General features: G+C 39.9%; 2 protein-coding genes across 2 annotated transcripts; both read right to left on the bottom strand.

The window, feature by feature from the left end:
• Window positions 1–165: 165 nt before the first annotated feature.
• Window positions 166–3529, bottom strand: zmpste24 (zinc metallopeptidase, STE24 homolog). The gene is made up of 9 exons (XM_079573760.1): window positions 3143–3529; window positions 2893–3039; window positions 2617–2820; window positions 2383–2535; window positions 2135–2276; window positions 1889–2055; window positions 1377–1481; window positions 1126–1269; window positions 166–1045 (listed from the first exon to the last, which is right to left on the bottom strand). The coding sequence occupies exons 1-9, from the start codon at window positions 3245–3247 to the stop codon at window positions 821–823; spliced, it is 1392 nt and encodes a 463-aa protein (XP_079429886.1). The 5' UTR covers window positions 3248–3529; the 3' UTR covers window positions 166–820.
• Window positions 3530–6642: 3113 nt separating this feature from the next.
• rlf (RLF zinc finger) lies at window positions 6643–14917 on the bottom strand. The gene is made up of 8 exons (XM_079573081.1): window positions 14730–14917; window positions 13316–13470; window positions 13071–13152; window positions 12482–12617; window positions 12174–12376; window positions 11882–12018; window positions 11658–11799; window positions 6643–11544 (listed from the first exon to the last, which is right to left on the bottom strand). The coding sequence occupies exons 1-8, from the start codon at window positions 14907–14909 to the stop codon at window positions 7084–7086; spliced, it is 5496 nt and encodes a 1831-aa protein (XP_079429207.1). The 5' UTR covers window positions 14910–14917; the 3' UTR covers window positions 6643–7083.
• Between the last annotated feature and the right edge of the window lie 386 nt (window positions 14918–15303).

The raw sequence follows: 15303 nt of genomic DNA, 5'->3' as shown, positions 1-15303 counted from the left end.
AAATGGAATAGCATGCGGCCAGAACGCGGATACGGAACATTTTGGTAACAAATAAATGCACAATTATTTCAGTATGTAGGATCTAAGTATCGTTTACAGATTGGGACTATGACGGGTATTAATAAAAAGAAAAAAAAATGTGTATTTTTTCAGTCAACGTTTTATTGTTGCAAAACTATGCCCCCCAAATTCAGACATGCCCCAACTTTCACAAACAACATAACAGATTTCAAGGCATTATATGTATCAGTTTCTTATTCCTTTACATAACTGCACAGTAACATATGTACAGGTATTACTGGACTCCTACATGTACATAGAAAAATAATGAGGGGAAAAACCTCACAACCTCTTCCACTTCTTCCACTTGGAAAAACAAAAACTAGCCAGATTTAAAGGATATAAAACACTGCCGTGTCCATAAAAGCTTCAGTTACACCGATCTGAGAGGCACTCTGATGCCACAGAAAAACAACTGGTTTATGAAAATGAGAGCAGTGATACTTCAAGGCAACAAATCTTGCTTAATACATAAAGAAAGTGGAACAATTCTTAAAACAATATCTGCAATTGATGGAACTGTTGCAGCCAGTAGTTTAACAGATTGGCAAACCACTTGTTCAAAACCTTCACAAGCTCCTTTGAGAATCATAAAAAAACAAAAAAGACTTAAGGGTAAAATCCACATAAAGGTGGCATATAATTATGTAAAAAAGGGCAAAATGAAATCAGAAACATTGAAGGAGCATTAGAGGGTGAGTAGGGGTCTGCGGAGGCCTTTTGGAGGAGGCAGCAGGCGCCGCTCTCCCTTTCCATCACGTCAGTCCTGTTTGGTGTTGCCCAAAGCCCTTAGTCGTTCCAGGAGGGGAGGGTGAGAGTAGTGCCACATGGAGAACAACCAGTCAGCCACAGGGAAGCCCAGGTTGTCCTTGTTCAACTTGATAAGAGCTGAATACAGCTCAGTGGCTTTACCCATGTTACGTGCAAAGGCATCCGCCTGAAACTCAAATCTGCGACTTAGCACTGTCAAGCAGAAGGAGAGGAGCTGCAAAATAAAGTCAGTTGATGATTAGATGATTACTGAATATACGGACTCAACATACATGAACCCGACACTAATCTTACCTCATTGTAAGGGGAAAAGATAAACTGGAAGATGATCATCAAGCCAATTAGTGTGGGCTGACTGTCGGTGAAGCCAAAAGCAACAAACAGTTCCTTTCGTCCAATCAAAATGGCAAATAAGGAGAAGCACATGAAGGAATTCATCTGCAGAGAAATAAAATAAAATACATGTAAGTCTCACAATGTAGCTGTGAATAACCTTTTTTTTCCCATTACAATAAGAAATGTATAGCACAAGTATAAATACTGACCTGGCTGATAACAATATTTTTGACAGTGTGACCCAGCTTCCAGTGCCCAAGCTCATGACCCAGAACAGCCAGGATCTCTGCATTGTTACAGCCCTGCTTTTTGTTCTGACAAACAGAAGAAAAGGTGAAATAGAGGGGAAAAAACAAAAACATGAACATTGAAAACACACAGTAACTTTGTCCAAAAATATAGTTTAGGTTCTATATCACATTGACAAGAAAAATAATCTAGTGAAGGTTTGTTTCAACTAAATGTATACTAGGGCATATATATTCCTATATATTTCCTCGCAAATATGATCTACTCAAGCAGTTTACATCCTTCATTTCATTTGACTGTTTAAGCGCCTGTCCCCGTGTTCTACAGTCAGTGTTTGTGCTGCTCTGATGAAGCGGAGTGTAATAAGATTTATATAGTGTCCACAATAATATAACAAAAAAATTATATTGCGATAACGATATGCGATATGACATGGCCCACCCCTATTCACTATTGTGGTAAATGTGGTCACCTTGGGTTTGCTTTTAGTGTCGTCATTGCTTTCCGGTTGTTCAGTCTCAGATTCGCCAGCTTTATTGAGCGGTGAATAGTCTTCAAGCAAGGTGTCAAACAGCACTATGCGTTTATTCTTAAAAAAGCCGTAGAAGTACGCATTGCTGTGGGATGACCGTTTGGAACCTGAAGAGAGGAACAGTTTTGTTGAGAGAATAGTATTGTTAGGAATTTTACTGTATTTAAAGTATTTTAGACAACTCACCCTCAACTACATAGACCTTAGTGAGAGGGAAGCTGATGCTTTTAGCCATCGATTCAATGTCATTCTTCAGCTCTCCATCAGGTAGTGGAGTAAATTTGTCAAACAGTGGAGCAATGTAATCAGCATAAATGGTTACAAGGACCTAGTGAGGTGTAAATACATAGATAATACAAAATTAGTTTGTACAATATAAAAACAAACACATAATTTAGTGAACAGTGTAAAATTTAAAAAACTGCAAAACTAACCAGAGAAACCCCTAGGGTAAATAGCCACGCATAAATAAAAAAATAGTCTCCACCAATCTTGATAATGTACAGAAGTAGTGAGGTCACAGGAAGCAGGATACACTGAGTTACAACAAATTTCTTGAGAGCATCCTTGAAAAAGAAGCCCAATGTCTGGAACACAAAAAGCAAACATACATTTGAAATGAATGAAATTAGCAGATACTGTTGCTTTTGTTTAAAGATTTGTTGTACCTGCTGGTTGAAGCCATGTTTCTCCTCGATAACAAACGTGCTGTACAAGCTCCAGGGAAGGCCAGTGAACGCACTGAACAGGGTGGCAAGCGTGAGAAACACCAGTGACTGAGTTATCTCATACTCCGGACCTAAACCAAAGCGGGTTGTGACAGAACCAGCAGCAGCCCACAGAAAGGGGATTCCTCCCAGGAGCAGAATAAGCTGGAAAATATGACATCAAGCTGGTTAGTATTTTCCTGCAACCTTTCACAGGACAAAAAAGGGCTACTTTACCGTTCCTTCAGTCTCTGAGTACAGGCCAGACCAAAAGCTGAAGTTGCTTTTGTCCAGCTGGTAAAGACGAGATTTCTCAAATGTTTCTGAATCCATTATTTTCCCAAGTTCTTGTGGCACATGTGTTGTCAGTCTATACATTTTCCTCTGTGAAATGCACAGGGAATTGGTCAAATGAAAATACAAATGGATAAGCAAAAAGTGTTTCCTCTAATGGTATTATCCACACAATAGGCAAATTAGAACTCACCTGTCTGTAAGAAAGATATGCCTCCCATAGATACACAGTCCATGAAAATCCAAGCACGGCATAAAATATCTGCATTTCCACTGGAAGATCAGATATACCTTCCATAATTATGTCAGTTAAGGATGCTCTCTATATATTCTGTATTAAATAGTCTTTACTAGAGTGACCGGCTAACGCTAACAACCAGACCGACTACTTTCAGGCTAGCAGCTAAATAGCTTCCGCGTTTGAACAGCCTGAGAAATCAGCTTGAATATCAAATAATGGCCAGAGGAGACATGGTCAAGTACATGAAAATAACACTTCAATGTAGATGGTAATTCCCTTCGGTGACGGAAAGCAAAGACTGCTAAATCATTGCAACAAGGAAAAATTATATCATATTTTCAAAAGTCAAGCTGTAGAAGTGCGTCAATAAAGTCCTTCCCCAACAAACAACCAGAGTGATAACTTAGTTCCGCATAAATTTAACAGGCCAGCAAAGCCTTTATATATATATATATATATATATATATATATATATATATATATATATATATATATATATATATGTATATATATATATATATATATATATATGTATATATACGTATTGTTTGTGCTTAAGCAACGTCTGCAGGTGTCTAAAGTTAAGTGCGATTAATTTCGATTAATATTTTTAATCGCACTAAACCTAATTAATCGGAAAAAAAATCCTGGTCCTAATTTTAATGCAAACTGGACACAATGGGTTGGAATCAAATTCGATAATTTTGGCACTTTTTAAAGTGGTAATTACGGAAACCCTAAAAGGTCCCTGAAGAGAAAAAATATATAGCCTATTGTGTGCTCAAAAGATAATTAAGGGAAAAAATAAAACAAAAAGTTGCTCTGCTGCAATATATATATATATATAGCCACGGTGCAGCACAAAGATATTTTTTTTGTGAACAACACACAACATCTTGCCTAAGGTCAGAACAGAGTACAGGCATTGCATGGCTGGACCAATGGAGGCAGACCAACTTTCTATGGTCCAGAGCAAAGTGGATAGAACAAGGGGAGAAAAATCTTATTTCTACCATTTAGAAAAAAGAAGACAGGAAAATAATAAGTTGGATATATTAAAAATGATTGACAAAGAATGTCATTAAGCAAATTCTGGAAGAGCACAGAAGGGGCACTTCATGGCTCTAGGGCCACCGGTCTGGCCTCTTAATTTTCTCAACCTCTTACCCCCCGCCTTAACTGAGCTTTATCCAAATCTAAAAGCTTAAAAGAAAATCATTAAAATAATGAGGAAAACGAGGATGAGGGGTTAAAATATCATTGAAAACAATGGGAGTTTGCTGGCATTGGGTGGTTGTCATTGGATTTGAGAGGATTTATTAAGGTGAATAATGGTCGGATTGTGATGAAATGTCATTTGATTACTATGATAACCTGCCTATTTAGACAAAAGTCTGATATAAATAGAAATTGGACTTATTAGCCTAGTAAAAAGCTTTTAGGCCTGATTTACTGAGAAAAACTCCATTTATTAAACAAAATCTGTCATTCACAGGCAAAAACGCTGTTTTCACCTGCGTTGTGTCCTTGGGCAAGACACTTTACCCAATGCCTATGTGTGAGTGGTTGATGGTGGTCGGAGGGACAGTTGGCGCAGATGTGAGCAGCCTCACTTCTGTCAGTCTAGACAGCTTACCACCATCAGCATGGAGTGAATGAACCCCCTCCTTTCATGTGTGAAGCGCTTTGGGTGTGACTTGTGTCATATGAAAAGCGCTATACAAATAAGATTCCCTTCCCCATCGCTCTGAAAGTACCCGGATGCTAGAAGCTGAAGAGACTTACAAATTGTATTCAAATTTTTACTTGTCCAATTACATTTCTGAGAGTAATGAAAATTTTCTTGAGAATATAGGACAAAATATTCCTCAAGTTGAACAGGGTTTTAAATGGTTATGTGATGCTGAAATACAACAATACAAAGAACTTGACGCTGCTATTGACCGTACGGCTTTGGGAAAAACCCTGGTCAAGATGGTTTAACATCCAATTTTTATACATTTTCTGGAAAGACATAAAACAAATGTTATTTTTTAGTTTTCAGTGAATGTATTGAAAATAAAAACCTCACAACTATGAGGCAAGGGGTAATTACTCTCCTACCAAAGCCAGGAATAGTTAAAAGGTATATTGAAAATCTCGGACCCATATCCTTATTAAATGTAGATTATACATTTTTCACTCAAATGATAGCCAATAGATTAAAGGCTGGGATAGGTGATATTGTTTGTGAAACTCAATCAAGCTTTATTAAAGACAGATCAATACACAATAACATTAGATTAGTTTTGGACTTATTGGATTACAACAATTTAGTTGACGGTCAAGGTTTCCTTTTATTCCTTGATTTAAAGCTTTTGATCTGTTGTTTTGAACTCTCTTGATTTTTTCAGCTTTGGTTATAAGTTCATTGACATGATTAACATGTTGTACACGAATATAAACAGTCAGTGTCTTTACCTGTGGGTACAACCAAAAGGTTCCAGATAAACAGTGGTGAAGCAGGGATGCCCATGCTCACCGCTGATTTTTATTGTAGTTGTGGAAATGTTCTTGATCTATAAAAAAAACAGTATAGATTTGAAACTGTTGAAAATGTTCTGGGCAGGCCTCTAACCATCACACAGTAGGCGATGACACATTTTTGTAAAATCACGATGTTTTCCAGAGCATCTGGGTTACAATTAAATCTTAAAATATTTTACTTAAATTAAATATTTGGGAATTGCATTATCAGAAGATTGGAAAAGAAGAGAACTCCTGAACATTAAAAACAATATTACCAAAATACAACACATTTTAAATTCTTGGTTACAAAGATTTATAAATGTTAGAATTTTGATTTCCAAAAGTAACGCTTTATCAAGATTTATTTACCCTGCATTTTTTTATTTTACACGTAAAAATAAACATCAGTACATTAGAAAATGTATGCAGTTAAACCCATTACTCATGTGGTCCAAAAAAATATGGATTTTGAAGCTATGAATGGAACTTTAGAATTAAAATGAATAAAAAGGTAAACAATCCTAATCATTTTTGGTTTCATATTCCAGCTAAAATATTTCTAGAATGTGGCAACATCGAAAATTACGGAAGCCCTAAGGAAACCCTGCAATACAAATATACAGACTGGTAAAAAAAAGAAAAATACAAACCCTAGTTGTGAAATAATCCTTTCAGTTCCATTTACAATAAAATACAAAGTTAATACAATTGGTCATTTTAAAGAATGCCTGAAATTGAAAGGCAAAGAAGTAAAAAACATAAATTCTCTGCTTTGAACGCTTCCAAGCGAAGTAAAGAATATAAGAGTAAGGACTAATTGGAAAAAAGACAAGATTAAAACAACTAAACCTGGTGTGATTCAAATCTATACCAGGATATGTACTTGTATGTGGTTTTGGTTAGTAGAGCTACAAAATATATTGTCACCAGTAAAATCAGATTATTTTTCTCACTTTATTAGAAATTGTTGCATACATACACATCTGGCAAAATGTGTCCACTCCACACCCAACACTGACAGAATCCAAACTCAAGTGGAAAAAAAGGGGATAAAGTCAGAGGTGTTTCAGTCCCCTTGCTACTGTCTCACACCAAGAATATTAAGATCTATTCTGTACACTTTGAACTATATACACACACTCACTCAACACCAGAAAATCAGATACATATTCAAATGTCTGCTTCAAAACTGACATACTGCAGTTTTGTTGTTACAAATAATTTAACAGTTACATAATAAGGAGATAAACTGTAAATTCAGTTCGATGTAAGTTCTGTTTTTCTAGTAAAGAGGCAACACAATGTCCAAAGAAAGAGCAATACTGATTCATTACTTCTGAAGATGCAAAGGCATTTTCAAAGCTTGTCTAAGGTGCTTAAATATTTTAACTTCCAAGAAGCAGTTTACTCTTGTTAGTGTCTGCAGGATAATGATCAGGCAGAGTAGTGGAGCATACAGGTCTGTACAGAACCACCACAGGTTTAAGATACTGCAGCTGTCTGATGGCAAGGTCCCCACAACCTGCCAGAACTTTGTCCAACTTCAAGTTTTGAATTGAAGTAATCCCACATACAACATGAGACTTAAGCAGTGGGGAATGAGTACGTCTGCGAGACTGAGCAATGCCCATCTGGTTGTTCTCTTTGACTGAACAACTGCGTCTGGAGAAATTCTGCCGTTTTGAGGACGTCACGGTTTTATCTTTTGGCACACGGTCATTAATGAAATTCAGGAAGGACGACTCAAAACCGACTGGCTTGTACAGAGCTATATCGAAAGACTTTGTGGACGTGTTGTGAGCAGAATCCATTACATTTAAAGGTTGTTCAGATAACTCATTCTTTCTTTTCAAAGGCTCCCGGATACGAGGAATGGACACAGAAACTCTCCTGTTTTTCAGTTTTTCTTTTATCATAGCTTTATCTTTGTTTGACAGATCTACAAAGCCCTTCTCTGTAATAAAGCGCAGAGAACTTGGAGGAGACAGGTCGACCGTAACTGGACGCAGAAAGGGCTTAATTTGTTCCAGGCTCAGTCTCTCCTCTCGTTTCTGGCAGTTCTGTGTTACAACAGCTGGTTCTTCGCTGTGCCCATCAGTGCTGGGTTCACCATAAAGCACCTCATCTGCGCCCACTAGGACACCCTTCCTCTCGACAGATGGCTGCTCCTCATCCTTCTCTTCCACAGGGAATCCCAGTGGATCGGGAGTGGTCTCAACTTGAGTCTCAGTTTTGATGCTGTGTAAACTCATAGGTGCAGACAGGTCTCCTGAGTTTTCTGCCTCTGTCTGATACTCCATTTTGAGAACTCCATTGGGACAAGTCACTCCTGTAGATCTCACTGATTTCCTTTGAATCACCTCCTCCAGCTGCTCTGCATTTAAAACAAGCTCATTTCCTTCTTTGTCAAAGTCTATTCTTCGCATGCGGTGGACATTTATGTAATGTCTGTGTAAACTGCTCAAGTATTGAACCACAGTGTCGCAGTCCTGGATCATGCAGGGGTAGGCTTCAGGAAGACAGCGGTCTTGGCACATTTGTAATGCCTCTTCAGGTGACTTGAAGACGAAGGGATTAAAGTTCTGTGTTTTGATATTAGTCTTTGCTGTTCGCTTTTGGTTCAACTCCAGAGACGGTTCATTTTCCCCTGTGTTCAAATGTGTCTGAGCGTTTTGAGAGTTTGCTGACTCAGGGTCTTCCTTTTGAGGGCTTTGACTTGAGACGATAAGTTTCTTCTGACATCCATTAAGAGAGTTTTTCTGAGTGCTTTGCAGACGCACAACTAGTGAATCATAATATTCAGAATGGTTATAAAGGGCATGTTTTTTCTGCTCACCGTCATGGTTGAAAGCACTTGTACAACCTTCATATTTAGATCGAATCACTTCTGGATGAGAGTGGACCTCTCTCGTGTGACGGGCCAAGCTGCTTTTAAGAAGGTAGGAGGCGTGGCAGTTTGCAAATTGGCATTTATATTGTGGCTGAGGCTCGTCTGAATTTAGTAAAGGTCTTTTTTTGGGGGATTCTTTCTTTATTTCAGCACTTTGCTCATTTCCTTCATTTTCCAATAATAGCTGCGATCTGTTGTAATGATGAGCCATTTGTAGGTGCCGCACAAGGCCCGCTTGGGTGGAGAAAGCAGCATCACAGTTCTTTGCCACACAATGAAAAGGTTTGCTGAACCTATCGAGAATATAGCACAGGTTACTGTTACTTTTAGCTGCCAAGCGTTTAGCTCTGCCCTGATGTGTTGCCTCTGCTTCACCGTCTTCTTTCTGCTCACCGTTTTGCTCTACTTTGACGCTAACCTGCTCTTTCTCAGGCGTCTCATTATCACTTTGTTCATTATCTGTTCCTGGCTGCTTTAGCAGTTTGGCCTCTTTGCTCTTTGAACTGTGGGCATGTGGAGACGGCCTCTCTGTGGTCTTGGTTCCTTCGTAGCGAAAGCACCCACATTTCATTTGGTTGACTTGTGATTCACTTATCTTATGCTCTTGAATATAGTGATTTCTTAATAAATCCTTTTCCCTGTGAGGTTTTGAACAAATATCACAAATATAAGGCTTGTGAGAGGTCAGTTTTTTAGCCTGTTCTGATGAACGACGGTGTACTCTAATGTAGTGGCGTTGTAAGCTGTAACCCTTTGCTGTTCTAAACTCGCAGCTCTTCACATCACACACAAAAGGCTTGGCGTTGGCAAGTGATTCGTGACACTCTTCTCCGTCCGATGTTGACTTGTAGGTACTATCCCTTTCTACAGCAACAGCAGCTTCCTTTTGAAGCATGGACACCTGGTGAACGAACATTTCTGAGGGAGTGGTTTCTGGGGAAAGCTCTGGGGGCTCATTCGGAGAGGACGAATAATTCAAGTCCAATTTACAAAGTCCCACAACTATTTCTGTCAGTGCGTCATGTAGAACACTTGTCTCAGGATTTGACATTTGAGGGGATGCTTTTGGTTCCTTTTTTGCCTTTATGTGCAAAAGTGGCACTTTAGATTTCTTATGTCCTTGTTTATTAGCGCCTTCATTGCGCTCAGTTTTTACCGCTTTGGATTTGAAGCCCCGCTCCCTGTCATGCTTATGCTCTTTGTTTTCCGTTTTAAGGTGTTCTGGGTGTGCACATTTCAAATGTCTCTGAACATCGCGAGCTCTGGAAAAAGTCATACCACATTTCTCAAACCCACACGTGAACTTGCTTCCATCGAAACACACTGCAACTAAAGTAGTTTTAGCTTGCTTGTTCTCCGTTGGCTCCGGCAGTGAGCTACCATGGGGTGCGTCGCCGTTCAGAGCCGGGGACCGAAGTTGACAGGCCGATGCCTCATTTGCAGAAGACTTGAAATATTTTCTTTTGGCTTTTCTCTGGAGTTCAAAGTCGTGTTCTGTGAAGTAAATGTTATGTGTGGCTAAATGTTCAGTAAACGCAGTTTTGGATAAATAATACTTTGAACATTTTGGGGCTGTACAAGTGAATGCGGCATCTCGGAAATGCTCTGCTTCATGGTGGTAGACCTGCCCGAGGTCAGAGTAGGTCACGTAGCAGCCTTTGAGCGCACACTGATAGTTCAGCTGATAGCCATGTGTCTGTTTGTGCAGACCAAGCTCATTTGAAGATCTGAACTGTGCTCCACATCCTACAACCAGGCATGTGTATGGCTGATCCCCATAGTGACCTTTGCGATGTTTCCGATAATGGTAGGTTGACATGAAATGCTTCCTGCAAAATACACACTTCTCCCGTTTGTCCTTCATTTTGTGAAAATACTTGACGTTCTCGTCTCCTTTGTGCTCCGATTTTAAATGGACATAGAGGTACTTTGAGTGTTTAAAAACCTTAGGACAGTCTGTTCCTGGGCATGTGCACTCCTCTCTGTTTTGCAGATTATAATGTCTAGAAATGTAATCGAATGTAATGTGTTCATCATTGTCCATGTGTTTTTTGGAACTGTTGGCTTGTTGGACAATGTGATGCAATACGTCAGGGTCATGTGTGGATTTGTAATACATCATTAAAGAAGGGTCAACATTGATCTCTCCTGGTTCCATGTCCTCATCCTCATCACTGTGCTTCTGATCCGGCTCTTCCTTCACTTTGTTCTTGTTCAAAGAAACCGCCCTTGCAGTGTGCTGCTTTAAATGAGGGACCAGCTCTTTTCTGCTGTTAAATCTTTTCAAGCAAACAGGACATGGATGTATACTCGATTGTGAATGTCTCTTGGAATGGTAGACAAGTTGAGAGTCAGTGAAAAACTTCTTACAAACTTGACACTGAAACCTGTTCTTTTTGGATTTTGGAGGATTTTGTATTTCTGATAAATTAGAATGGTTTTTGTTCAGTGCATTTGACTTAGGAACTCCATTGAACCCGTTTTGAATCCCTGGCACTTCAGATGTTTCTTGCAGCTCTGCTAGTTTGCACTTTTCTTGTGCGTCTACCTTATATTGTTGTTGTTCTTCTTCTTCTTCACACTCTGGCTGTAGGCCAAGAAGGGAGATGCATTGATGCTTGAGAGTTTTCCAGTCCCAAAATTCAGGGTCAAAGGGCCAATAAGATTTAAGAGCCAACAGGAGCTCGCATCGGAGGGAGTTGGGGATGACCGCATTCTCCAGGTCACTTTTCTGATCTGGGCGCAGGTACAGTTCCTCCAGAGATCGGAAGACTTCTTGACTGGGGCCGAGCAAAAATTCTGTAAGCAGACAGGCCCGGCAGAGTTCAAGGTCATCTGCAAGAAGGCAGGATATGGTTTTGCAGACAGAGATCCGTGTGTCCAAATCGTCCTGCTTTGGCAATTGTAGCGCTTTCACACACAGTTCCACCGACTGTGCTACACCCAGATCCTCCACCTGTAAATGCAAATACGCAATTAATTTCTTGCTAGCTGAGGAAACTTGAGGGTTGAGTTTAACAGATCCTATTTCTTAATATGAAAAAAGGCTAAATATGGGTGAAAACTCACCTCTGTCTGGATAACTCGAACAAGGTAGAGTAAATGATGGACTGTTTTGGCAATTGCACCAAGCTGGAGGCATCGATCCAGGAATGACTGCAATGTGGGATCAAGCTTTCTTTGAAGCTTGCTCCACAGGAGAATCAACTCCCTTATGAAAACAAAAACACAATGATTGTTTTACATATTCATCCGATGTTAATACTAATTAATATCCAGCAAATTGCACTGACCAGGAGCAGTATTGATTTTGCTGCTGCAGCTGCTGTGTGAGAAAGGTTGTACACAAGATAAATGCTGTGTTCTCTTCTCCATCGTTCTCCAAATTACACGTAATCTCCAGTACGTCCTTGCAGTCAAGTCTGGAGATCTGTGAGAAGAATGACTGGTTGTTACAATAGAAAACAACACGCAGAAGCAGCCAGTGAAGGTCAGAAAACAGCGTCTACATTAATGCAGTATAGCAGTAACACAAGGACATGCAACATAACATTTGAACATTCTTCAAAAGAAGATTGACAATACCTCAGATATCGCTTCCTCATTGGGCAGAAGCTGGCAAAGCAGTGAGACATAAGTTTGACGAAAGTTAGATTTGTTTGAAATGAAGCTGCATTCGGCACAGGCTTTGGCAAGGACGACTGCTTTGGCCACTTCACCAATCTTCTCCAAGTGTTTTACTCGCATTTCCATGAAACCGTCCCCCTCCAAGCTTATGTAGGCATCCACTATAAATGAAAGGTGCAGATGAAATCAAATTATAATAATAATTAATATGATTGGCATATTTCAAGCAAATGTAATATATATTTCATTTTAATTGAAAAAGAAACCTTCTTCTGGGTCGGTGAGCTGCCCAGTGAGAAGTGAAGTAAGAACAGGGTTAGACCAGGCACCTCCTTCGCCTGTCATCTGGAGCAGAGCTTGTAGATCTGTGCTGCCATAATCCAACAGCATGTCATGGGCAAGCTGTAAGGCAACACAACAATACAGACTAGAATCATGGCACTATGGGTTTGTAAATAACTGGTTCAATAACTACTGCGGCAAATCATTATGTATTGAACACAACACCAAAATAGCAGGATGGATCTCTGTGGAAAAAGTCTCAACAGTTCTTGTTAATTTATGTTAATTTTTATTACAATCTTGTGCTAGGACTGGCGGCATCCGTTTGTCCCATTTATTAATTGATAAGTGAGGTTTGGGTGTACTTAAATGTTGAGGGTATTTGTATACAACTTGGTAAAACTAGTTTGTGCTGCTTATTTATGTAACGCTCTGATAACACCCAGTTACCGTCTTTGGTTAACCATGCTCAACTTTGATCTGTTGTAGATTCAGAGTATTTTTTCATTCAGAAGCTCAGTTTTTAACCACAGATGGTGGGCTCGCGCTGATATTGCTGTAAAAAGTGTTTACCTGGACAGACTGATGGAACTGAAGCCATGCCTCATATGGGATCTCAAGCTCAGACACGGACAGAAATAGTTCAAAGCAACTCCTGTAAATGAATGAAAGATAAATAAATGTAGAGTGAATGTACATTTACAAATGCTTTAAAATCTGTAAGTTCTGGGAAATTCTGTTTTATGAAGTGCTTTTATATATATTTTTGACAGTGCAGGTCTATCAATGCAGCAGTCTTGTATTAATGTAATACTTACAAAGCTAATCTTTTCAAAACCAGGGCGACTCTGTCAGACTCTGCTGTGAGGTGGGAACGGGCTGAAGCAAAGCAGTTAATGGAAAGACAGTAAACTTCCAGAAGAGGTAGTCCGTGGTCCATGGAGTTTCTGCTGCCTGCGTAGTGCATCAGTGCCTACACAAAGACAGGTACAATAAACAACATAACCACAACAAAATGTAAGGGTTAACTGGGGTAAGGGGGGATCCTACCTAAAGGGATTGGGATTGTCTGAAGTTGATTGCCCCCAAAGGGCACACATCCAATGCTAACCACGGTTGATCAATTCATGAGGGACTCGTGTAAGCCCCCGATAGCCCTGAACTGTCAGTTGAATTAACGTCACAAAAACTGTGAATGCTGTTAATACTATGGGAAGTTACCATAGCTCGATTTAATACCCTCAGCCAATACTTAATCATTAGAATGTCACCAGCCATAAGCCGATAACGTTCTCGTGTCTATTTGGGATTGTACTACTACTATCAACGGCCCCTGGGGCCACATTTTACAGACAGGTACACTCGGATGCACAGCTGAAGGAGGTGCTAAATGAATCCCCTCTGTCTAAATATACCAGGGACTCATTTTAGGTGACAAGAATCAGGTTTTATCTCTGGAGACCTACATCAGTGTGCTAATTGCCTCTGCACCACTTAAAGATTTCAAAAAGTATATACTGATGCACGATTATATTGTCCAAGAAATGTATATCAAATAAATTTCCAATATGTATTTATTTTTAATTTGCAACATGGATGAGTCAACTAAATAAACCAGCCTCAACAACCACTGTCCTTTACTGTCCTCCATTGTGAAAGTACAGTACACCCATGTTGTACTTGCACTTTCAATTTCACAATGCAAAACAGCCTTTACACACTTGTATTAAATACAGATACCCAGTAAATGTGTCATTATATCATCAGCATATCAAATAGGGGCTTTTAGTTGGTTTAGGACAAGAATAAATAGAGAATATTTTGGTAAACAAATAGTAAATCGCACGCCCCGCCCCACTCAGATGCAAACGTTCAAGCTATGGCTAAAAATGCACACAAATTTAAAATACTTTTTTTTTCCTGCAAACAATCTGATGGAGGCTGCGATGCTGAGAGGAAAACACAGGGGGAAGTTGTGTGTCAATCAGCTGTCAAAGAAGGCAGCTGACTCGCATTAGCACAATAGCATCATAACTCTACACAAACTCTGCACAGCAAAACATCTTGTGCAAGAAAGAAAACATTTAAAAAAAACACAGGCGGGATGGTTCTGCGATTAGCATGTTTGTAAAGGTAGCAAATCAAAAGCAGCGACGTTGGTTGTAATGCAGGGTTTCCCAAACAGCTAACGGCAAGCTAACGTGCATCGGGGGCTGCTACTGCACACATTACCTGACAGAAGTTGTCACAATACTCAGTCGATGATGCTATGGAAATGTCCTGCTGCCTGAGCACGTCCTCGAAGGCTCTCAGCGTGGCCAGCAGGTTTTCCATGGCCACCAGAGTGTCCTCCGCTGTGTCCAGGGCCCGCTCGTTCCACTCGGGCTCCGGGTCGACATTATTCTCCGCCATCTTCGCTCTCAGGCACGGCGCGTATGCACGAGAGGGGGAGAGCAGCCTGGCGCCGCCTTCACGTGCGCTCGGATTAAATAAACATAAGTCAGCGGGACACAGCAATCTCCACCTTTTGTTGTGTTTGTAACGCAAAGTTCAGCTCGCCCTTTCAAAAAGACAAAGTGGATACTTGACTATCTCGAACAGCCGGTTTGGCATCGGGACCCTGACCGTAGGATCACAACTGCGACCCCCACAAAAAAATCATTCATTAAATTCAGTGGTTCTCGAACTTTTCACGCCAAATAACAGCGGAACTAGATCAAAATTGAATCAAATTGAATCAGGAGCAAACCGGGTATAAAATAAACATAAATTGCGCTAAGAAGACAATTTATATGCTTGACTGAAA

This window comes from Gobius niger (genome assembly GCF_951799975.1).
Source record: "Gobius niger genome assembly, chromosome: 16".
Classification (NCBI taxonomy): domain Eukaryota; kingdom Metazoa; phylum Chordata; class Actinopteri; order Gobiiformes; family Gobiidae; genus Gobius; species Gobius niger.
This window is presented reverse-complemented; position numbering and strand designations above follow the sequence as displayed.